The sequence below is a fragment of the Saccharomycopsis crataegensis genome (genome assembly GCF_037102585.1).
Source record: "Saccharomycopsis crataegensis DNA, jcf7180000000085, whole genome shotgun sequence".
NCBI classification, from domain to species: Eukaryota; Fungi; Ascomycota; class Saccharomycetes; order Ascoideales; family Saccharomycopsidaceae; genus Saccharomycopsis; species Saccharomycopsis crataegensis.
In genome coordinates this window covers 320,209-345,433 of record NW_027043830.1, presented here as the reverse complement: position 1 = coordinate 345,433, position 25,225 = coordinate 320,209, and the positions used below count along the sequence as shown (strand labels likewise).

Here is a 25,225-nt window from a genome sequence, read left to right as displayed (position 1 = left end):
GGCTTGTGGAATGTGTAGAGCTTTCCAAAAGGTGTTGAATGATTCCCGGTTTAAGTGATTTTTTTTTTCCTTTGAAAAATTCCAATCCTCACGCATACATAAATATCTTTTATAATGTATCTTACATTCTCTCATAAAAATTATGAGAAAAAAAAATTAAAAAAATGAAATGATATCTTTATTCTCAAAAAAAAAATGAAAAAAATCTATGATATTTTAATGCAGTGTATATCTAGATCTGAAATTCTATTCTTTCGCCATAAAATACTCTTTAACCAGTTCGATTTCGCCTTTTTCGAAAGCACCAACTTTTCCTTGCCATTTATCTTTACCACCACCCTTCAAAGATTTGATCTTACTCTTCAATTCTCCAGCAATTTCCTGGACTCTGGCTGATTCCCCTCCGAAGATCATAATGGCCCCTGATTCCTTATATTCACCACACATCAAGACCACGGTTTGAGGAATCTTTTTGTTGTAATGAGCATTGAGGCCTTTGAAGAAATTCATCAAAAATTCTAAAGATTTATCGCAGTAGTGTTCGAACACCACCTGTTGACCCTTATCGATTTTTTCAATTAGTTCTTTTTCCTTCAATCTTGCGAGCTCCTCGAGCAAACTCTTGTTGGCACCCAAAGCTTTACGTAATTGAGTGCTCATACCGTCTAATTTCTCATCGACCTCATCCATTTGACAACTCAAGGCACTCAAGACGTTTCTCATCACCCCATGAACTCCCGAAGAGTACTGAGCCACCCGGCCACCACACAAGAAATGGAGTCTTGAATTAGTACCACGGACGTGAGTCTGGTGCAATAAACTAATGGAGGCAACTTGGCCTGTGGAATTCAAATGGGTACCACAGCAGGTATTGGCGTCCAATTCACCAATATGGACCACACGTAGCACCCCTTTAGAAAGATCGTAATCCTCAGGAATCTTATTAGTCTTATGTTGGGAGAAATCTTCGGCTCCCGGAACTTCCACGCCAATTGGGAGGTTTTCCAAGATCTTCGCATTGACTTCATCGGTAATTTGGGTCACTTCTTCATCACTTAGTTTGCGAGGGATCTCCAAGTAGTTCACCAATTCCGACACCGAGGTTCCCAGTCCCATTTTCCATGAAAGGGTAGGAAGTTGACGGGAATCAAGGATCGCGGAAAGCAAATGTTGACCGGTGTGTTGCTGCATAAGATCAAGACGACGGTGCCAATCAAGAAGCAATGATACTGGGGTTCCTGGAGCGATAGGTTCCAAGACCTGGTGGCGGGCGATGAGCCCATCACGACGAACAAAAGACACTGGTATGGATTTATCGTCACTAATGATAATTGACCCAGTATCGCTTGGCTGACCCCCGCCCATTGGGAAGAGAATGGTGTCTTCTAGTTCAACTTCGTAGTATTTCCCATCATTCAAAGAGAGACTAGAGATGTCTGGAGCATCGCCACTGGTGGCTTTTTCCTTGGATTTGCCCTTGGATTTCGATTTTGCTGGTTTCTCAGGAGTTTTTTCAACACAATTGACAACAATAGTTTTGAAAGTTTTGAGGTACGAATCTCTTTGGCATGCCAACGCCCCGACGACAGTCGAAGTGAATTGTTGGGAAATCGAAGTCATAATCTCGTGGCAACTGCTACAATATAGTTTTTTTTTACTGACGAATATGATCTGTAGAAGGATTAGTCAATAAATAAAGTGCGATAAGAAAAAGATTTTTCTTTGTCTCTGCGCACTATTTCTGTTATCTCTACTTTCTCGAAATCCTTTTGTTATTGGTTATTATTCGGTTATTGTTGTTTATATATTGTTTATAATCATTATTCATTTATTGTGGTTTATGTATTATTCATTACTATTCATTTATTAAGTATGTCAATTCAAATTAAAACCATTTCCAGAACCATACTTCTTTGATGCAATATATTATTTCATATCTATACCCATTTATTAAAAGTCTATCGAAAACACACAGTCTAGTGGAACAAAAAGTCTATGGAAAACCACTGTAAAATCAAAAAAAAAAAAGGATAGAAAAAGGTCATATGTTGACCAGCAAAATACTGAACAAAACATCAATGTAATCTTAATTTTCAATGTAAAGAAACTTCTTGTAAACGTCGTCGACTTTTTGTAACAATTGTTTCTTGTGATCATCTTCGATCCATGACCCTTCGATCCCAAACTTAGAAATACGGCACCAGGTCTTCAAATCGAACCCAAAGTGTTTGTGGACTTGAACATAATTCTCCAAAATGTAAGAGTTGAAGTATGCTGGGTCATCGGAGTTGATACTGAATGGCACCCCGGCATCCAAGAGTTCCTTCAATGGTAATTGGGAGAGATCAGAAACCACCCTAAGTTTCAAGTTGGACATTGGGCAGACTGACAACATTGTACGGTTGGCAGCCAAACGTTTCATTAATTCTTGGTCCTTGACCGAGTTGACCCCATGGTCGATACGGGTGACATTAAGCAAATCTAACGAGTTGGTGACGAATTCCGGACCCCCTTCCTCACCAGCATGGGCCGTCAAGCCAACGTGAGGGAACTTATCCTTGATTTTCCCATAACATTCGGCGAAGAGGTGTGGAGGGAATGGTTTTTCCGAGGAATCAAGACCCAACCCATGGATCGCTCCCGATTCATAATGCTTATGAGCAAGATCAATGGTTTCCAAACAATCAGGCACTGGTAAATGACGAAGTAAGCACATAATGAGCTTGGAAGTGATTCCTAATTCCTGTTTGGCCTTGGCTGCGGCTCTGGTGAACCCGTTCAAAAATGTCTCAAATTCGATCCCACGGCACAAATGACCTTGAGGATCAAAGAAAGTTTCGGCATGGTGAAGACCTTGGGTGGCAGCAGTTTGGAAGTATTCCCAAGCCAATTGGAAGAAATCGTCTTCGTCCTTGAGCACGTTCATCCCAATGTAGTAAAAGTGAAGGAAGTCATCCAAATCGGTGAATTGATTGTAACGGATCTCGAGGGCTTCAGGCGTCGATGGGAAGTCTGAAGGAAGTTCGACATTGTGTTTGGAGATGAGTTTGAAAAGGAGAGATGGGGAAAGGGTCCCTTCTAAATGGACATGATGTTCACATTTAGGCAATTCTGTGAGGAATTGGGTCATATGGGAGTCACATTCATAGATAGCTGGCATCGTGGGTATTCTTATCAACTTTATGTATAAACACTAATAATAATACCAAAAAATGGATCTTTTGCAATATAGTAAAAAGAACTAATGAAGATCTTAACGAGATAAAAAGAAAAAGAAAAAGAAGAAGAAAAAAAAAAAAAAAAAAAAAAAAAAAAAAAAAAAAAAAAAAAAAAAGAAAAAAAAAAAAAAAAAGAAAAAGAAAGGGGGCTACTCTTCCAGCCGTGCAATGAGGAAAACCTGCCAAAGCTGACTGAAAAAAAAAAAAAGGTATGGTGAGAGAAATTAATTACATAATGTCATCTACATTTTTTTTCCTGCTATTTCTTTGTGTGTTTTCATTGAATGGAAACCATCATCGCTCTCATGGTAGTTGGCTGATCCCACAATATGCACCGGAAAATTTTCAACCTTAATTTTCTCAACGGTTAAACGATCTATTACATCACAAAAAATTAATTATATTTATATGCCTTTTTGTCATCTCAGATATATATTTACATATACAACACGTAACCGTCGATTGAATTTCGGTTGATTCAATCAATATGCCTGTCAAGCATTCCATTTTCATATCTCATATATAGTACAAACCCATCAATTTAAAGAATTCCAGTGATAATCTTTTAATCTTCATTGATGGAAATGGTAATTATTAGTTCTTATTCTCCGTCACTTATTATAAAATAGGTGGGACTTCTTCTTCTGCTCCAACTCTTTTAGTTGGCAGGAGATTCAACCCACTTGGTTTAGGTTCCTCTTTTTCAACCTTTTCTTCAGTCTGCTCTTCCATTTGAATAACTTCTTGCACTTCTTCAATGTAGTGCTTCAACATAGCTTCAATCCCGTTTTTTAAAGTAATAGAGCTAGAATCACAGCTTCTGCAAGCCCCCCTTAATCTGATAACCACAGTTCCAGAATCTTCTCTGAACTCGACAAACTCAATATCCCCACCATCCTCTTGGATAGCAGGTCTAATTCTCGTGAACATAAGCTCTTTGATCATACCAACCACTTCATCATCTTCCTCATTGAACCCCACATCCTCTTCCATGATGGCATCGGGGTCAATGATCGGTTCCCCAGAGCTCAAAAAGTCTGTGAGAGTGCTGAAAATCTCTGGTTTAAGAATGGCCCAGTCAATATCCAAGTCACGAGACTTCTCAATGGTGATGAAGTTAGGACCAAGCATTACTGACGAGATCCCATCAATCGTGAATAATTTCCGTACAAGTGGAGAATTGAACGCATCCCTGCCAGAAAGGTATTCCAAAGTCTGTGATGTTGTCTCTGGCAAGATTTGTACTGACGGAAGAAACTTAAGAGCATCTTCGTTCGGAGTCTCCACTGTTCTAATGAAAAGAGATCTAATGGAAATCAATCGCGCCACTGGTGATGGTGCTCTAACCTGGATTCTTGGCGACACATTCTGATGCAACGACGAGAACCACCGAGGCGATGATGTAGCCGGCCTATAACCACGGTTTAGTGATCTAGATAATATTGAGAGCTGGCGATAATAACTTAGCATGTTCTGTATATATCTAATAAATAGAGTTATTAGTTTTATTAGTGATGATGAATAAATCACTTTCGGAGAAGGAGCAGAAAAAAAAAAAGTCTTTTCTCCAATTGGCACGTGCGCTTAGTAAGTCTCCAACAATCAAATGAACTTCTACGGATTTGTCATACACTTTACACTTTAGATTTTGCCAATCTACAAGCTGAATATCTGATATGAATAATTCACTTATATTGAAATTAAGCTCCTTTCTTCAGTTGAAAACTTACAAACAATCCAAACTTTAAATAAATGATAGAGATCTAAAATTTCTTAAACTATAAGTCAAACTAAAGAAGTATCCTTGCCCCCAAGAGAAAAAAAGCATCGACTGCAAAGGATGGAGTTGGGTAAATCAAAACATTTCAATGTTTTTCATTATCAGCGGGAAGGGAATGAGATGGGGAGGAAAAGGGCGGCAGTAGACAAAGGGATATGAAAAAGGGGGAGGGGAAGTTAAATAGAGTGAAATAATGTCAAAATATCGATGGTAATAAATTAAAAGGTATATGGAATGATGAATAGTATTTCAAAACAGAAAGTAAGAAAAAAAGAAATCGAATTAGAAAATGTAAGACAAAAATTAGTACTTTAGTACATTTTGAATTTAACCAGACTTTTCGTGTTGGGTAGAGACTCTTCTCATAGCAACAACGAAATCTTCCAAGGATCTTTGTGGAGCTTCTTCCTTGATTGGCTTACCGTTCATGAATCTGTCGAAAGCTTCAGATTCACTCATCAAGACGTAAGCACCACCCATGACACAGAAGACACCGAAAGACCAGATCCAGATTCTAACAACGGTAACGATGTCAGTCCAGTTTTGGGACCACCAGCCGAACAAGGTGAAACAAGTAGCAACGATGTCGACAATCAAGACGGCACCGGACAATTGCCAAGATGGGAGGGAAGACCAGAATGGACCTTCAGCTCTGGTGATGAAAATCAACCAGTTTTCAGTAAGGGAGATTTGCAAGAACAAGACACCATCAATAGCACCGAAGTTTTGAATAATACCACCCTTCTTCATGAACATGGTAGTCAAAGTGATCCAGGTACCAACAGCAAGAATAACACCCAAGACAATGGACATACCCCACAAACGTGGCAAGTTCCACTTGACAGGCTTCTTAGCGTATGGAGCGTTATCGTAAGCAATGGCAAGAGTGGCAACATCAGCGAAAATAGCAATGAAAACAACAAGATCAATGTCCAAAGATCTGTTCAAGATAGCAATCCACAAACCCAAGAACAATTCCAAGTGCAAAGACAAAGCAATACGGTAGACAACGTAGGCGTACATTCTGTGGAAAATTTGACGGGAAGTCTTAAGAGCATCAATGATAGCAGACAAACCTGGGGCCAAGAAAACAATATCAGCAGCAGAACGGGCAGCGTCAGAAGCACCTTCGACAGCAATACCAGTGTCAGCCTTCTTCAAGGATGGAGCATCGTTAACACCATCACCAGTCATGGCAACCAAGTAACCTCTGTTTTGCAAGATTTCAACGGCGTTGTACTTGTGTTGTGGGAAAACTTCAGCGAAACCATCAGCATTTTCAACAAAGTCAGCAATTTCAGAACCTGGCAAGTCACCACCACCAGACAAACCGAGACGTTCAGCATTGTAGATGTTAGTACCGAGACCCAATTGACGACAAGTTTCCTTAGCAATACCAACGGCATCACCAGTCAACATCTTAACTCTAAGACCCAAAGTTCTAGCTTCGTGAACAGTTTGAGCAGTATCATCTCTTGGAGGATCCAAACATGGCATAATACCCAAAATTTCCCAGTGACCTTCACCTCTCTTTCTGGCAACACCAAGAGAACGGAAACCTCTGCTAGCAAATTCAGCAACCTTGTTTTCATAAGCTTCATGGATATCTTCTGGGATTGGGTGGTCTTCTTCGACAGTCTTGAGAACGAAAAGTGGGGCACCCTTAACACAGATAATCTTTTCACCTTCTGGGGATTCAACGAGAGCGACAACCTTCTTGGAAACAGGGTCAAATGGGTGGAATTCCAAAACCTTGTATTGCATCAAAGCAGCCTTAGCTCTTGGGTAACCAGCAAGAGACTTGAGGAAAGCACGGTCAATGGCATCGAGACCCTTAGTCTTTCTGGAAGCAGCGAGACAAGCAGTCAACATCAATTCGTCGGCAGTAACACCAGCGACAGTGTATGGTTCGTAAAGGGACAACTTGTTCTTGGTCAAGGTACCGGTCTTGTCAGAACACAAGATTTCGACACCAGCCAAAGATTCAATAGCAGACAATTTTTGGACAATAGCTTGCTTCTTAGCCAAGTAAGCAGCACCGACAGCCATAGTAGTGGTAACAACAGCTGGCAAACCAACTGGGACACCAACAATGGTGATGGCCAAGGTGTATCTCAAAATTCTAACAATCTTGGCGGTTCTGTAGAAACAGGCAGTCCAGATAACGAGCAAAGTAACAATGACACAAACCAAAAGCGCAGTACCAATACCGTTCAAAACTTCAGTGAAATGACCGGAACCACCAGCAGCTTTGTTAACCAAAGCGGCGGCTCTACCAACGAAAGTGTTGTCACCAGTAGCAGTAACCAACATGAAAGCTTCACCTCTCTTGACAGTGGAGGAAGAGAACATTTCATCACCATTGTGCTTGTCGACAGCCAAAGATTCACCAGTAATAGCAGATTGATCAACTTGCAAGAAACAGTCTTCAGAAACAAGTCTACCATCAGCTGGAATAACGGTACCTTCTTCCAATTGCAAAATTTCACCAGGGACAACTTCATTGGCTGGGATTTCAACAAGAGCACCATTTCTGATGACAAAGGCAGAATTAGCCAAAGTTTTCTTCAATTCATCAACGATAGAACCGGCTTGGTATTCTTGAATGAAACCGACAGCGGCATTAAGAGCCAAAAGACCCAAAATAACACCGAAATCGACCCAATCTTCAAGACCGGCAGCCAAAATGGCGGCAGATTCCATAACGAATTGAATTGGACCAATGAAGAAACCCAAGAACTTAACAATCATGTTTTCCTTTTCTTCGGCCATTTGATTCAAACCGTACTTCTTTCTTCTCTTTCTAACTTCATCGTCAGACAAACCTTGTTGTGGGTTGGTTTGTAACAATTCCTCAGGAACAGGACGGTAAGAAGTAGCAGCATGGTCATCTTCTTCTTCTTCGTTGTCTTCGGCACCCTTGTTGGATTGCAATTCATCGATCAAAGCGTCGATGTCATCATCTTCTTCTTCGTCCAAAACTGGAGCCTTCTCCTTGGTTGGAGTGGTAGCCTTTTCGATTTCAGCCATTTTTGGTTAATGGTATTTCAATTAAAGAGGTATCACAATGGGGTATTGATGGCCTGAATCGTTGAAACACTATCGAATTAAAAGAAAAGAATACAAAAGAAATGAAAAGTTTTGGAGGATTGCGGGAATATTTATTTGTTTGGGGGATATATGGTGTATGGGTGTTTTGTTTTGCTTTTTTCCAAATTTCGTCGATGTAATGCACTGCAGAGATACGCATGCAATTCTGTATGATAAACAAAAGTTAGAAACAACAACAACAACAACAAAAGACTAGAGGGAAATTGACAAAATGGAGTTGGGATAACGGGAATGTAAGTAGCGACTACGAGGGATTTAAATAGTACTATTGAGAACAAAAAGCGAGTGAGCAAGTAGTTACAAAATAAATAAGGATTAGTTTCCTTCAGAGAAATACATACGAAGGAAATCCTCAGGGCAATCTGAGGGATATTCTCCTCGGTCGACGTTTTTGGGCAGCGTGTTTTTTGGGCTGCAGTTACCCTGGGGTAATGTGATAATAGAAGCTTGTTTGGAGCCCAGTGGTGGTCGGATGTGCTGGAATTGCCAACGCGCCATCCCAAAAGCAGTAACTCGCTGCCTTGATTGGGAGGGAAACATTGGGGGGGGAAGGGTGACCCGCCCGGTGTTGCTGGAGGGTAGTAGACCCTCGGCCGCGCATGGCCGACCACCCACATGGTACTAAGCAGAAGCCCGAGGGGGTGTCCAGGTGTTGGGGAGCAACCAGGAGATTTTTTTTTCCGTTCCCTGTTTTGGTTTGTATATACTGTTTTTGTTTGTTTGTTTTCTCTAACTTGGAGATTCCTTGTTCTGGTGGGCCTGTACACGTAGGTTGCCCATTAACCTGGGTTCTTTGATTTATTTGTTTACCTGTTCTACCTGGCCAATATATAAATAGAGTAAGCATTAGTTTGTTTTTGGTCTTCCAAGCATTTTTGGGATACAGGCAGGCAGGTGTGCCTACACCACACACACTCACATACCCAGATAGACACCCACACATCTCGCTGGGTGACAAAAAAAAAATTGTTTTTTCCCCCATCGGCGATGATGTAATGGGAAAGTACCGTCCACGTGAGGCGAGCGATAAATAGCGCGATGAGTTATTTATTTAAGCGCCCCTGAGATAAATTACTATGGGGGGTGCATGGGGCGTTCTCGAAACAGCGACGTGGAGGTCAAATCCAGCCATTCAAAATTTTTCATCCATCCTCACTTAATTGAGTAAATTTCTTGGTTTCATCTATTCATGCATAGGGCTTGTTGGCCGATCTCAAGGAAAAGAAAAAGTGAATAGAAAGAAAAAAAAGAAAAAAAAAAAAAAGTAAAAGTACAAGTACAAGCACAAGTGAGAAACCAAATGAAAGGCTGTAGTCTGCTGTTACGCACTGGAAAATCACGTATATTTCTTTTTCATGTATCGCACACATCTTGTAAGTTGGGTACCATGTCTAAAATGTACCACGGATTACAAATGTTTTGTGGCAAAAGACCTTGGTGGGTCTATTCACTCAATTGACACTATCTATAAGACCATCCCAAATTGTAGTAATTACAGTAATTATCAAAAATTGTGGTCTATGATTTCTGGTCATTCCACCTAATTAATAGTGCTTATACGGATGTACTCCGGATGGCTTCGGAGTTGGATTCTAAACCACAGACGTAGTTGATAAAACAGCAGGAGATGGAGAGCCCGACAAATTGGTAATCAGACACTATTTTAAAGTAATTAGTTAGTCGGGAATATAAAACACATTAAAAAAAGAGGTTATTGTGTTGTTGAGAGACACACATTATGAAGAGTCTATATTATTACCTCATAGATTTTTATAAAGCCATGAGTAATTTTTTTTTTTTCTAGCCCCACTGAATTTTTCATGGTTTCCGGAATTGTTGTCTGTACAGCGACATTCGGATCGGTACCAAAAAAAAAGAAAGAAATGTGTGAAAAAGAAAAGAAAGAGTTAGAGGAATAAAATCTTTGGACATAGCAAATTCCACCGTTCTGGGTGACAAAAGAAAAGAGAATGGCTATATGCTAAAATATTATCACTGGGTTGTATTACTCGTAATGAGTAGCCAACAATCAACTGTCTCCTTTGTTGTGATACCTCCGGAGGCTTCTCCGATGCACATTATTTTGTAATCACAAGAAAAAATATCATCTTAATGGACAATCAATCTAACTGGTGTCGCGTGACATTTTTTTTTTTCGTTTATTATTAGTCCAAGTAGTCCAAGTCAAGCTAGAGACGGTTCCCAAGCCAGCTTATCTCTTTTCAATAATTTTTGGTTTTTGAAGCACTCAATTGATCTACGAATGGATAAATCAAAGTGTCTTTCAATAGTTACGGTTTTCTCAAGTAATATAGTGGTGGTAATATCTAACGCTGACCCTGTTCAGTATTACAAAGAAAATTATGCCATTACAATGTCAATTGTCACAATATTTTTTGAGGATTTTTTTTTTTTTCGTTTTGCCAAATGGCTTTGGGTCTGGAAGTTCCGGCGATTTTAAATCCAAAATGGTATGAGAGAGCTATCCTCAATCAACCTGTATAGGATCTCTCTATTTTTCTGATGACTTTATTGTCCCCATATTGAGATCAATGAAGGTGCCTTATTTCAACAAGCCCATCTCACCAGCCTCCTCTTTCTCCTTAGCAATTATATCATATATATTATAATTGTCTAACTGGTGAATATCATTTGCTATCCATAATCTACAATGTCAATGGAGAAAATTATCCTCTACTTAACCTCGGTATTGATCTTGACAATCAATGGCCTTATAAAGCATACAAGCAAATGAGAATGAGAATCCATTCCCTGAGCCCCTGATAAGTCGATTGATTCGGTCCTTGATACCAAGCTTCGATATGGCTGCCAATACCAAGTAGATGAGGTGGAGCTTCAAATCATAGGTATTTCATTAAGCATTAGTATTAATTGGAAGGATGTTATTCATATCATGTCATGCATAGTGTGATGTTTTGCCAAATTGGAAAATCTTCTATTGTGAACAATAGTTACGACACCGTTGCTGAAGAAAACAGCAGTCCGTTGTTCCAATTCCAACATTAGTAAAAACGGTTCTACTGGCTTACAATTATCTATCACACCTCGCAAAAGCACAATCCCGGCTCATTTGACTGTCATCTCAGCTGATTAAGAGGCTCCAAACACCACAATCCGAGAAATGTTTCTCTATGTAGCGAGCGGCTGTCTTCGTCATCACATCAACTAAAACTGTAACAACTGCCATATGATGTTATTTTTGGCTTTTGATTCTTGATTTTCCCTCCAACCTCGAAACAAAAAATGGTCTTCTCACAGAGAGTTCAAGCTGTTGGATGTCTCCGTATCTTTGATCTTAAAATGATTACTTTCTAGCCCAGCATGGCTGCAGAATATCAGAGTCCTCTCTGAAGTATTTGCTACAGACATTGAAAAAAACATATAAGGTTTTTGGTGTAACATGGGCGATTATGCAAGGGCGGAATATTTCAGCACCCGGCTGCATATTTCACTTTTTTTTTTATGCATTCGTTTTTTCATATTTCCGAGGACCGGCAAAAAAAATTTTGACTTTGCATGATCATCATGGGGCAGGACTTGCAAAGATGGAGGAAGGAATCTACCTACGAAATACCGAACATTGGCCGAGCAGTGCAGTGTAGCGTGTGTGCCGTGTTGATGAAATCACATTACAAAACACCAGTGCTATTATCATTATTATACTTTCCATTTCTCTTTTGTCTCTATTTTTTCTTTTTTCTCTTTCTTTCTTTTTCTTCTTTTCATTAAATCAGAAATTTCATTTTTTTTTTCCTTTCGTCTTTTCTTTTTTTATTCTTTCGGGAATGCAGAATTATTCGGACATCTTCTTGGCTGGCCAATATGTGGCGGTGGATTGCCTTATCGATACAAAAGAAACTTTCTTTACAGTTGAGAAAAAAAAAAAAAAAATTAATAATAGATAGATGTAAGGATGAATCTCATCATTTGTGCGGGGTGATGTCATGGATTATTTTGATGGATAATAGCGGCTGTCAGGATTGAAAAATAGCCTCTGATGGTGTGTTGTTAGCTCACACCATGTGTTGACTGGTTATTTTAAGAAGAATTACTCAACTACCATTAGCCTGTAGCGAATACAGATTTATATAATCCACTAGGCAATCCAATGGCCGAAGAAAACCTCCATATAGCCTTATTCAGTATGTGTAGAAGAGATGAATCAAGAACTAGCACAAAAAAAGAAAAAAAAAAAAATCAAAAACCAGCTTCTGGTTATTATTTTGCGGTTATCTTATTGTTTTAGTTATCATCCTTATCTTAATCCGTACAAGCTTAATTCCACTCGATTAGCAATTGATTGTATTGCACAATCAGCTCCTAGCGTGACCAAGGCGTCAATAGTATGACTCATCGCGATTCCTCTAGGTGACAATCCCAACCAGAACAACAGATGGGACTCCTGCTATGCACTCGTAATAGTAGTTTGAGGAACCACCACTTTCAAAGCACTGTAATAATAGTTATTTGTCGACATTTTATAAACATACCAGCCAGACACTGCACCTGATAAGATAACAAAGAATGTGGGGGCACTTTTTCCAATCTTGAAATTTGAAGCCGCTTTTTTTTTATCAAACTACGCCAATCAACATATTGCGCAAAATTGTTATAGGAAAAAATTTTGCAATCGTGATTGGATAATTCGCTGATTGTATTAATATCTTATTAAGCACTATCAATAATAAAGGCACTGTTTAGTGCTTCGTAATAATTTGGTTGGTCACTGAAATTGTTTTAGTTGGCATAATTACCGAAGTGAATACCAGGAATCAACAAGATTTAATTGGGGGAGTTTGGAGTAAAACAAAATAGTTAAGTCATTTATTTATTTATTTTCCATTTTTTTTTAAAAAAAAAATTGCTGATCACCATAAAAAAAATGCTCAATTTATATAAATACACAAGGATGTAAGATATTTGATAATGGAGAGACAATTATCGATATTATAAACAAGATTAACCGTGGGGAGTAGCTCTGCCCATACCTTTTTCCCTCCACTGTTCCTCTTTAATTATACGTTGCGTCTATCTCCTATATTCATTATTCATTAGCTAGTAGTTTTTGGGCTATGCTGCTGGGTGGAAACTTGTATTCAAGCACATCATGTCTAGAGCCCCCAGATTTAGACTTACATTCACAACAAAATATACACCCTTCATTGTGTTTTTGGTTCGAGAACTAAATATATATGACATATACTTAAAGATACACATCTTGTAGCAATAAATGAGGTCTTTTGTCAGCATCAGAAACTAGAAGCTGGCATTTATGCCTTTATGTGTGAGCTATCTTGGGAATAAACTTTAGTCTTGATGATAGGATCCATGGATCGTGCGAAACACAAAGACGATTCTGGGCTAAGGATTGTTACAGTCAATCATCAGCTATAAAAAAAATGAACAGTGTGAATCTTATCCAGTTGTGAAAGAAAAAAAAAAAAAAAAGGCTATAGTTCTTTTGCCCAGTTGTTTTGGAGCTCAGAAAAGGTCATTTCTCTCTTTCTATTTTCTCAATCAGATTTATTCTTATAATATTTCATTTCTAAAATACTTTGAAGGGTTCAAAGCTTATGTTTGATGAAAAACCAACACTTCAGATTTTCTAGATTTTTGTATTTTCTGACGAACATCAAGTACTTTTAAGTGCAATTTTTATTCCCGTTTCTCTTCCACCTAAATTCTAACTTCAATAGCTATTTCAATTAGAAAAATCTAATTTTTCAAAAAATAAAACATCTTTATACTGATCATAAACTCATAAATAATGATCGAAAATAAATAGCTTGAAAATCGTAGGAACTACTAAGGATAATAATAATAATAGTGGCGACAAACAGTAAAAACAATCAGTATATAACATTCAAGGGCTTATAATGATGAGATAAGATTCCCGCAATACATTTCAATCAACATTAATTGCAAAAAAGCAGAGAAGAGTCCATTTAGTTACAGTTATTCATATTTACTGGTTAGGAGCCCTTTCAAAATAATAATATTTACAGATCACATGTTTGTGTTACCCCCTTTACGACATAGAAGTCACTGTGGCCGAGTGGTTAAGGCGATGCCCTGCTATGATTTATACGGTCAAGCTGTTAGGCATTGGGATTTTCCTTCGCAAGTTCGAATCTTGTCTGTGACGTCATTTTTTTGCACAGCAATTTCAAATTTTTTTTTATTTTTTCTTCAAAGAATAACATATACAGAATAATAAACAAAAAATAAATGCCTAGATGATAAATAATGTAATGTTCCAACCTCATCATCGAAGTTGTAACATTAATGAACCTTCATATTTTCATGAGAACTTGGGAATGAGTTGAATCAGTTTTATTTACTTGATTTTTTTTTTTTTTTTTTTTGAAGCATTTTTGTGATGAGGCTGCCAAAAAAAAAAAAAAAACATACATAAGAAAACAGCTTCTCGGCAAAATTAAGGATTACCATAGAGCCACACCACAATAATGGGTGTCAGTGGATTGTGGGATCTTCTATCTGAGGGCTTTGATACTCGTGTACCGTTTGAGGTTTTCATTAGTGATTTTCTAAAAAATAATGGGCGTCCAGTTAGAATTGCCGTTGATGGGTATGGCTGGATCGTGGAATCAGCAACCAATATGCAAGTGCAAGATCAAGATAATATTCCCTTGATAGTTTCGTTATTCATGAGCAAGGTACGGTACTTGTTGAAACTCAGTGTGTCATTCATCATCGTCTTTGATGGGAAATTCAAACCCAAATTCAAAAGAAACTTTGAAACCTATTTTGAATCAGCTGTGGGAACGGAGGATTACTGGGAAGCATACAACAAGATACTTAAAACATTGTACGATAAGCCCGAAACTGATACTGAGGATATAGAAAATGAATCATCGGATTTTGCTCAAGTGGTTCGAAATGTCAAATATCAATTGAATTTATGGAACGTTAGTTATTTGAATAGTCCGGGGGAAGGGGAAGCAGAATGTGCGTATCTTCAATCTTCAGGGGTGGTGGACTATGTCATGAGTAATGATGTCGATTGCTTAATGTTTGGGGCCACTAAAATGCTTCGGAATTTCTCGAAATTCATTGAAGATAAGCCAAATAGTAGCAATGCTGGGAATTTACATGATGAAAAATCCAGATGGGTGACACCAGTGAGAATCGATAAAGTGGAGGAATTTACGGGTTTTAACCGTTGGAGGTTATTGTTATTTGCGGTATTAAATGGCTCAGACTATGGTGAAGGGGTGAAAAATATGGGTCCTGAAAGGGCTAAACAGATCTCATTAATCGGCAGTAGCCAAAAGGTATTTTACACCAGCCCGAAGAAACGGAAAATTCAAGAGGATGATAATGAAGAAATTCCTGATTTCTCCGAACAATTGAAACTAATTTATACCTCTGAGCTTCTATTTGAGAATGATATTAGAATTGAAGAACTCCTCCGATTCAAAAAACAACTAAAGCATCATTTAATTTCCCATCCATTTAAGATCTTCAAACGGAATTTATCACATAACACATTTACTGGAAATTCAACCGAGTTAGAAGGGTTCCCATCGGATGAAGTTATTTTGGCGTTGGTTTACCCATTGGTAAATTATACTAATGTGTTTAAATTCACCAATGAGATGGCTAATTTTGCCGAAGACACTAAAGAATTACTTGTGGACGATGATCTCAATACGTCACTCATTGATTTCGATCATATTTTTAAAGTGATCAGTCCGAATCAGGATTCAAGTCAATTGGTGCATAAAGTAAAGTTGATTCGAAATACCGGGGTCAATAAAAACCTCGATTACTTTATTTGTAAAAGCGTTTATAAATATAAACCACTTTCAAATAATTGGATTTATGAATATTCCGTCGACGGAAATTTCCAATATTTCAATTCAGCTTTGCCGAGACCTTATTGTGACTCAACTTACAATAGGTTCAACATCCCCAACTTTGATAAAATTTACAAAAATCTCCTCAATGGTTGTCAGGATAGAACCAAAGATAAACGATCGAAGGTGATCAATAACCTCGATGAAACTTATCTAATACACCACATGTCGCAAGCTTTATCAACTAAATCGCAAAAACAAATATTTTTTGATACCCAAAAGGTTTTCCAGTACCCAGATAGGAGGAAAAACATCAAATATTGTCAAGATAATAATATTTCCCATTCCATTGAGCTATTAAGAATAAGCTACAACAAAGAGCTGTTTTTTGGATCATCGATTTCTCGGGATGAAGTAATTGATAGAATTGGTGATGATGTTGGGGAAACGAGCTATATTATCGAGCTGGAGGCAGAGGAGGAGACCAGATTGCTGTCGCCAAAGAAAAGGAAAGACCCCAATATTATCAGCGTTTGGATTCCGAAAGAAATTGCGAATTATTATGTTCCTTCATTGGTTAAGAAATATGAAACCGATTTTGCCAGAGAGAATCCAAAATTGAAGAGGTCGAGGTCAATTAAAAAGACAAAATCCTGGCAAAAAACTACTCTCGATCTGTTTGGAGGGTTCATTAAGCTGAAAGGTGGTAATGTGGAAGGAAAAGATCAATTAAACAAGTCTCCTAACAAAAACATGCTGACGATCACGAATCCTAAGAAAAGTCAATCGAAAAGTCCTGCCAAATCCCCTAACAAGGACTTTAAATTCAAAATTCCTACTACGTCTCCTAGTAAAAACATACTATCAATGATTAATTTTCCAAGGGTTGATTCCAGAAGCCCTACTAAATCTCCTAAAAAAACTCTATCAACTGAAAATTTCCCAAAGTTTGTATCGAAAAGCCCGATTAGTTCTTCCAAAAATATACTAGCAATTAAAAAGTACACAAAAGCTAATCCCAGAGTTGAGTCAGCACACCACATTACTGGTATCGGCGCTGCTTTTGATGATGGTGTGACGGAAATTGATGTATCCGATGGCGATTCCAGCGATGAAGAAGTAACAAGATTAGAAAAACTTCTCGATGACTCCGCCGGATTAATACAGCTTACTGACAAGGATCCAATTGATGGAGGTTCATTCTTTGATAAAATCTTGGCAACTCAATCTCTTGATCTCCTGGAATCATCCGCTGAAGAAGACATTTTGAAAAACGATATTGCAGAGAAAATCTCAACAAAAATACCACAGCATAAGAGGAAAATGTCAACAGAGGCACCACAGAACAAGAGAAAACCCGAAAGTGAATTCAGATCTACGTCTAAAAACAAAAGGCAGCGAAATAGAATGGTTCAAAGAGCTAAAAGTTTGACAGCGCTCGGCTGGGACGATAGTGATAATGGATCCGATGCATTTTCCTCAGCCAATGAGGCTGATATTTGGAAAAAAAAAAACCCATGGAAATCGCGAAAGCCTTCGTCAAAGCCAATCACCAATAGAACCGCCAAGCGTACTAAGAGTTTGACCGAACTTGGATGGGATAATAGCGATGATGGGTCAAATGAGTTTTCCTCAGATGATGGTGACACGAAAAAAATTCCTGGGAAGAAATCCTTTGTCAAAGATCTTGTTATAAAAATTAATTCGGTATCTCCTGTTAGGAGTTCCACCGTCAATATTGAACAAGATAATCTGTTTGCGCCATTACAAAGTACACCAAAAGATATAAATATTGTGGATCTAATGGATTCGACCTCGAGTGATGATGATTCAATAAAGGAAATTGATCAAAATGAGTTTTTGAACTCCGCTACTGAGCCGGCTCATGCGAAGAAAAACTGATTTTGTCAAATATTGGAAACATAGGTTTTGATGTTCAACTTTTTTTTTTTTTTTTTTTTTTAGTTTTCTTTACAATCTCCTTTGTTCTATCTTTAATTGCTTCGTTTTAATGTATTTTGTCTTGTTATAAGGTTAATATGTCGTTTAATTTGGTTGAACCATGCTCTAGTAACTTTTTACGCTCCCAGGAACTTTCAATTAAAAGTTGGAACCTTTTACTAGATCTAAATGATACTGGATAACCAGCTCCTCATTAATGTTGAGCAGCTAGTCAAATTTACTTTTCATTACAGTAATTGAAGCACATGAAGTGCTGCTCAAATAAGTAAGCTCAGATACTGAAAACCTGTATGTTGTTTTTCAGGCGAGGTAACAGAAATCCTCAAAGTATCTTTTGTTAGCAGCTTCATACAACACTAGTTGTTAGTAGTGATATACATATGGTGATATATTATCAAATCCCTAAGAATTCTTTAAAAGCTTCTTCAGTCTATAAATTACATATCGGAAAAGAGAAACTTTGAAATCATAGTAACTCACAGGCAAAGAATGTATGGCACGTGCATATTATTGCTTACAAAAATTTTCTCTGATCCGAACTCATCAGCACTTGCAAACCATCAATATAAGCTACCTCATTAACGTCAAAAAAAAAAACCATTACTCTACATTATATATGTATAGACTACTTAGTAGGCGCTCAAATATTGTTGGCAGCCTTCGGCCAACTTCGTTTTCCAGAGGGTTTGCTGGATGTTATCGTCTCAATGCTCCAGCAAATAGGACGCCGTCATTTAGTAATGATCACCAGCCAGAGTTTTCCCAAGCTAATGAGAAAACCACGAATAGCAGTGAGGAGGAAATGGATAGATTTCGTAAAATAGAGGTTATCAAGGGTATTTTCCAGGGAACCGGGTTTCTTATGTTGATATTTGGGGGATTCATCCTTTACAATGACTTTGGATACTATAAAACCAAATTCAAAAATTTCATCAATGGCAACGATATTGAAGAGAAAAAAGGTGAACCAGTGAAAGCAGCAAAACCAGCGGAGTATGTGAAATTCAAACAACTAAAAGATTCAGATGCAACACCAGGGGTTTATCTCTGGGGGTCCAATGCTGATGGGGTGGTTAATCCCAATGATTTGAAGACAAAGTCTTATAAATTTCCAACAAGACTACCATTTTTCGATGGGATCTTGATCAAAGACTTGAAAACTAATATCAGTATTGAAGAGACAAAAGATTATTTGAATATTTACTTGGATAATGGAGAAATCAACAAAGATGCCGTCGCACAGACATATTCTTCGGCATTTGCCATTGATTGCAATGGCGACTTGATACAGTGGGGTAAAGGTTTCAATAGCAAGGAACCAACTCCAAAATATACCCTCAAAGGCTTTAATTTGGTGAAAGGAGAATTCAGTAATAACATGATTTATTTGATGAATAATAAGAACGAAATTCTTTATATTCCTATCAACGAGCGTGCTCAAAAGAAGATTAAATCAAATAAACAATATACCAAATCAAGCTATCTTGGATGGGGAGGATCTGACAGGCAAAATATTTTCATTGAAAAACTTGATACTTCCATTTTAGGCAAACAAAAGGTTTATGATTTTAAAACTGGTGTGAATCATTTGATATTATTGACCAACTATCATAAGGCTTATGTTTGTGCTACTGGATTGAAAGATAAATTCATTAACAAAAAGAATTACGGTCAGTTTGGTTTAATTGAATATTCTCAATTTGAAGCTGCACCATCCCCAAATGAATTACACGAAATATTTCTTTTGAATAATGAAATTGTCTCCAAAAAAGATCCTAATACCGTTCCAAAAAGAGAAAATAAAAAGCATTCTAAGTTTATTCCAAGGGAAATAGTGCAGATTGCAGTTGGGAATTATCATACCTTAGCTAGGGATTCTATCGGTAACGTTTATTCCTTTGGTAAGAACACTTTTGGCCAGCTAGGTTTCAAAGTTTCTTATAATTCGGAAAATATTCCAATCCCTAAAAAGATTGATTTCTTCAGCCAGTATTTCAACAGATTGAACATGTATCCAATAATCACTGATATTCAATGTGACAGTAATAGCAGTTTTGTCACAATAAACACCAAGAATATTCAAGAGATGTTACAGAGAAACTACTCCGATGATGACAATATTGACGCAGAAACATTTTATTTCGCCTTTGGTAAAGGTCTTTACGGTCAGTTAGGTTTGGATTTTTACACCCATGCTAATGCCATTCCAAAGAAGATGTCATCCTCATTGCACGATATGAACGAATACGACGAGGAGACACAGAAAATGAAAAGAATCACCATTTCTGATTGGACTATCGGGAAAAATCACACCTTTGTTACTCTCCTGAACCGTGACGTTTTGTGTTTTGGTAATAATAAATTTGGCCAGCTCGGAAATGGGAAGTTTATTAACAGCCCAGCCCCAGCTAATACATTGAATATCATTGAATCTAAAGACGGGTTGAAGAGCAATTCAGCGATCAAAAAATCGGGACTACAAATAGATAATGACGATGAGGAAATTATAAATGTCACCAGGTTTCTACAAAAAGTGAATAACAGATTACAATTGGTCGATGATAAACAATTCAATTTTAAAGATTCTCGAGGCAAAAATGTATCCAAGAAATTGAAGCAAGTTATTATTGCAGGTAACGAAAATAGTGCCATATATTATTCTGAGAAATAATTCTGTAAATATATATGTATATATACCTTAATAAATGGGTTCAACCGGGCAGTTGTCATCTTATTTTTAGCCCATGTAAGACTTATCTGCAGCAAGGTTCATATAACATAGGGTGTGGAACCCCTGACGTGAAAATTTCTTTATCACAAAATTTGCTCGCTTAAAAAATGATGGGTATTTTCTGTTAGGGTACATAAACGTGCAAAGATCTGCCCAATTGAGACATTATTGTTACAATATCCCGGAGATATAATATAAGAGAAGAATTTTTTAAGTCCCCTCCCAAGTACCAAGACCTTAGTCTCCAGTTATAAGATCATATTCAGCCTTCAGTCATGTCTTCTGCTGGTGATGAGCCGTTGGCTAGCGCCAGGCCTGATGAATCACAAACAGACTCGGTGGAGCAAAACACCAAAAGAGCAATAGATAGCATAGCACCTTATTTAGAAAAGTTTTCCCCGGTGACTTCCTCGTCAGAATCAAAATCATTACAACCAAAAGATATACATCCTCCATTTTTTAGCAGTGATAGCAACCTCAATATTCAAACTATACATGAAGATAAGGATGAGGACAATGCTGACCATGATACGTCTAAGACTGACACTGCCAAGTCTTCGGGAGAGGCTGTTAATAACACTGCCAAGGAGAAATTAGCCCCAAAATTAAAATATTGTGGCGTTAAGACTTCTAAGGACCAAGTACCATCAAATCCTAAAGACGCCCCAAAAATCTACGGGAAAATTGGAATTTGTGCGATGGATGCCAAGGTTCTTAGTAAACCGTGCAGAGAAATTCTTAATAGACTCATTAAATTCGGAGAATTTGAAACCGTTATTTTTGGAGAAAAGTCTATTCTTGATGAATCCATAGAATCTTGGCCAGTTTGTGATTTTTTGATCTGTTTTTTCTCCAATGGCTTCCCTCTCGATAAGGCAATTGATTATGCCAATCTTCGCAAGCCATTCTTGATTAATGATTTAATAATGCAAAAAGTTTTATGGGACCGTCGTTTGTGTCTAAGATTGCTCGAGGCTGCTAACGTTCCAACACCTTATAGGCTAGAAATTTCTAGAGATGGTGGCCCAGTTAATTTCATTGGTGATGATTTGAAGCAAAAACTTATAGGCAAAGGAGTCAACGTTGATCCAATTCCTGAACCCGAATGGAAAATGATTGATGATGATACATTGTGGGTCGATGGTAGAATTCTTACTAAGCCGTTTGTTGAGAAACCCGTTGATGGGGAGGATCATAATGTTTACATTTACTATCCTGTTTCAACGGGAGGTGGTGGTCGTCGGTTATTCAGGAAAGTCGGTAACAAATCATCCGAATATGACGCTTCTCTCAACATGATTAGAACCAATGGGTCATTTATTTATGAGAAGTTTATGGACACTGACAACTTGGAAGATGTTAAAGCTTATACTGTGGGCCAAGAATTTTGTCATGCTGAGACCCGAAAATCACCAGTAGTTGATGGTATTGTTAGAAGAAATACTCGTGGGAAAGAATTACGGTACGTAACAACTTTACTGGATGAAGAAAAAGAAATGGCCAAAAGAGTATCAAAGTACTTCGATCAAACTATTTGTGGATTTGATATTTTGAGAGCTCAAAATCAAAGCTTTGTAATTGATGTTAATGGCTTTTCATTTGTTAAAGACAATACTGAGTATTATGAAGCCTGTTCCCAAATATTGAGAAATATTTTCAAGAAGGTTAGTCCAAATTATCAAATTACCAAGGCCTTAGAGGAAGAGCAATGTATTTCTGAAAAGTCGCCTGGAAATGCCGCTATTGCCAACAATGTTGTTCAAGATTCTCCAAAAGCTAGTAAAAATCCAAACAAGAAATCTGATGAATCAAAAAACTCCCACCACCATACAAGTTCCAAATGGGTTTTCAAAGGGCTTGTGACTGTTATTAGACATGCTGACCGAACCCCAAAACAAAAATTCAAGTATTCTTTCAGATCTCCGATTTTCATTTCACTACTTAAAGGTCACAAAGAAGAAGTTATTATTCGTCAAGTCAGCGATTTAGAAATTGTGCTTCAAGCAATTAGGTTAGCAGAAGAACAAAAATCTGAAGATCCTGACAAACTTCATTTATTAAGTACTACTTTGGAAAAAAAGAAAGGCTTTCCTGGAACTAAAATTCAATTGAAACCAGTGCTTAACGAAGATAATGAGGTTGAAAAGGTTCAATTCATCTTGAAATGGGGTGGAGAGCCTACACATTCAGCTAAGTATCAGGCGACAGACCTTGGTGAAACCACGAGACAAGATATACAATTATTGAATAAAGAAGCATTCAAGAATGTTAAAGTTTATACTTCCAGTGAGAGAAGAGTTATCGTGTCAGCTAAGCTTTGGTCACAGTCATTTTTAGAGGAAGAAAATCTTCCAGAAGATTTCCTTAAGATTCGAAAGGATCTTCTTGACGATTCTAATGCTGCTAAAGATTTGATGGATAAAGTTAAAAAGAAGATTAAACCTTTGTTGCGTCAAGGCATTAAACCACCAAAACAATTTGCCTGGCCACCAAAATACCCTGACCCATACTATGTAACCAAGAGAGTGGTTGAGTTGATGAATTATCATCATAAAGTCATGGAATATAATTTCAAACATTATGGTGATTTAGATGCATTACAGGAGCGCTGGTGTTGCAATGAGGATCCATACTTGCTCAAGGAAAGATGGGATAAATTGTTCAAAGAATTTACTACTTTTGAAAAAGTTGATCCAAGTAAGATCAGTGAATTGTATGATACCATGAAATTTGATGCTTTGCACAACCGTGATTTTTTGCAAAATATTTTCTGTCCCCCAGATTTGGATGAATGTATCAATCACGAGGATGATGATGAATTGAAAGAATTTAGCGAGGCTTTTTTCAAGTCTCCAGTTTTGTGTGATGCTTATCCTATTAATGTGTTGGCAATGAATAATTTCCAACTTCCAAGTGATCAGAGCAATAATAATTCTAGTACTACTTCAAGAAGTAATAGTTCGGTGAAACTTAGCACTGGGAAATATTTGAATGTTAAACCAATCCCAAAAAGTAATACTCCAGCTGGAAGTGCCATTTCATCGACGCTTAGCCTGTCAGTAAACAGTGTGAACACAAAATCAGCAACTGAAATGGATTCTGCCAGCAGCTCATTAAGCTCTACTACATCAGGTAATATTCCCTCTAGCTCTGCTGGCTCATTGGGATGGGTTCTCAAATCAGATTTTCATAGCAAACAGTCACCAATTTCGTCATCAACGTTTGATGATCCAAAGTTCAATCGTCTTAGAGAGCTTTATAAACTTGCCAAAGTTTTATTTGACTTTGTTTGCCCTCAAGAATATGGGATTGAAAATAATGAGAAATTGGATATTGGTCTCTTAACTTCTCTACCATTGGCGAAACAAGTTCTTGCTGACATTACTACAATGGTCGAGACTTCAAATCCGGCTACTGTTGCTTATTTCACTAAGGAATCACATATTTACACATTGCTCAATATCATTTATGAAAGTAAACTTCCAATGAGAATTGAGCGGAATGCCTTGCCAGAATTGGATTATTTATCGCAGATTGTTTTTGAATTATATGAACGTTCAGATGAAAATGGGGCCAAAAAGCATTCTATTAGACTTTCATTGTCTCCAGGCTGTCATACACAAGATCCGTTGGATATACAGTTGGATAACAAGCATTATATTAGTAACATTCCAAGGATTTCATTGACCAGGCATTTGGATACCGATTTATTGATCCAAAAATTGAAGAGCAGATTTTCAAGGGTTTCAATGCCAAAGAAGTTCATCCCGGTCAATATTTCCAGCCCATTGGTCATTGACGATAGCAAAGGCAAACAAGAATTTTTGAAAAAATAATATTTTAAAGTAGGTTATTAATGTTGAATTTATTCTTTTTTTTTCCCTCATCTTTACAGATGTACTACGTAGTACTGCTTGTAAAATTAGCTGGGTAATTGGTGAAGTCATTAAAAGATAATTGGACTTTGTGTTGGTAGTTTCTATTGCAAGGAAAAAGCTTATATTGTTTTCACAGTAATTGTAGTGCGATTTTCACAAGTATCATCCCCAAAAAAAAAAAAAAAAAAAAAATTACAGTAGTCGAGAAAACCTCAATTATAAATTAAGGGAGTATAAACATTCGGGGATTACTGCTTGCAAGTGATAAATTAGCAAAAAAATTCTCTTGGGGGTGATTCGAACACCCGATCTGCGGATTATTGCAGGAACTTTACAGTCCGATGCCTTACCAACTTGGCCACCAAGAGCAGATCTGAATTATGGATACCAAAAACAAATTCAGCTAGATTTTAATCATAATGTGTGACGGGGCACATAACCTCTTTTTTACATTTTTCACTAACTGTGATATTTTCTGGTGTATATCACTGAATATTATTGATTGTATGGTATTCTGAAAGTCTATTTGTTATTATTTCTTTCCAGAAAGCTTTAGTTTTGCCAGGTTTTTTCGTTGTAAAATTCCATTATTTACTTTTCAATTGTTGCACCAAAATTGTGGACCAGCAGTAGGATTGCGGTCTGGCATTAATGGAAATTCCTGGTGTATTGTTTCTTTGAGGATTATATTTTTAATTATTATT

At 37.5% G+C, this 25,225-nt stretch overlaps 7 protein-coding genes across 7 annotated transcripts; 3 read left to right on the top strand and 4 right to left on the bottom strand. All coding sequences in view use genetic code 12, as the record gives it.

The window, feature by feature from the left end:
* Window positions 1-246: 246 nt before the first annotated feature.
* Window positions 247-1,620, bottom strand: DASC09_048780 (putative alanine--tRNA ligase; the record flags this gene model as incomplete). Its single annotated transcript, XM_064998477.1, has 1 exon — window positions 247-1,620. One exon carries the CDS (start codon window positions 1,618-1,620, stop codon window positions 247-249), a length of 1,374 nt encoding a protein of 457 aa, XP_064854549.1.
* A 466-nt stretch (window positions 1,621-2,086) lies between these two features.
* On the bottom strand, window positions 2,087-3,160 carry AAH1 (adenine deaminase; the record flags this gene model as incomplete). Its single annotated transcript, XM_064998476.1, has 1 exon — window positions 2,087-3,160. One exon carries the CDS (start codon window positions 3,158-3,160, stop codon window positions 2,087-2,089), a length of 1,074 nt encoding a protein of 357 aa, XP_064854548.1.
* Window positions 3,161-3,836: 676 nt separating this feature from the next.
* Window positions 3,837-4,688, bottom strand: DASC09_048760 (NifU family protein; the record flags this gene model as incomplete). The annotated part of the gene is made up of 1 exon (XM_064998475.1): window positions 3,837-4,688. The coding sequence occupies one exon, from the start codon at window positions 4,686-4,688 to the stop codon at window positions 3,837-3,839; it is 852 nt and encodes a 283-aa protein (XP_064854547.1).
* Window positions 4,689-5,325: 637 nt separating this feature from the next.
* On the bottom strand, window positions 5,326-8,028 carry PMA1 (H(+)-exporting P2-type ATPase PMA1; the record flags this gene model as incomplete). Its single annotated transcript, XM_064998474.1, has 1 exon — window positions 5,326-8,028. The coding sequence occupies one exon, from the start codon at window positions 8,026-8,028 to the stop codon at window positions 5,326-5,328; it is 2,703 nt and encodes a 900-aa protein (XP_064854546.1).
* Window positions 8,029-14,597: 6,569 nt separating this feature from the next.
* On the top strand, window positions 14,598-17,852 carry YEN1 (crossover junction endodeoxyribonuclease; the record flags this gene model as incomplete). Its single annotated transcript, XM_064998473.1, has 1 exon — window positions 14,598-17,852. One exon carries the CDS (start codon window positions 14,598-14,600, stop codon window positions 17,850-17,852), a length of 3,255 nt encoding a protein of 1,084 aa, XP_064854545.1.
* A 676-nt stretch (window positions 17,853-18,528) lies between these two features.
* FMP25 (Fmp25p) lies at window positions 18,529-20,583 on the top strand (the record flags this gene model as incomplete). Its single annotated transcript, XM_064998472.1, has 1 exon — window positions 18,529-20,583. The coding sequence occupies one exon, from the start codon at window positions 18,529-18,531 to the stop codon at window positions 20,581-20,583; it is 2,055 nt and encodes a 684-aa protein (XP_064854544.1).
* Window positions 20,584-20,918: 335 nt separating this feature from the next.
* On the top strand, window positions 20,919-24,479 carry VIP1 (inositol polyphosphate kinase VIP1; the record flags this gene model as incomplete). The annotated part of the gene is made up of 1 exon (XM_064998471.1): window positions 20,919-24,479. The coding sequence occupies one exon, from the start codon at window positions 20,919-20,921 to the stop codon at window positions 24,477-24,479; it is 3,561 nt and encodes a 1,186-aa protein (XP_064854543.1).
* Between the last annotated feature and the right edge of the window lie 746 nt (window positions 24,480-25,225).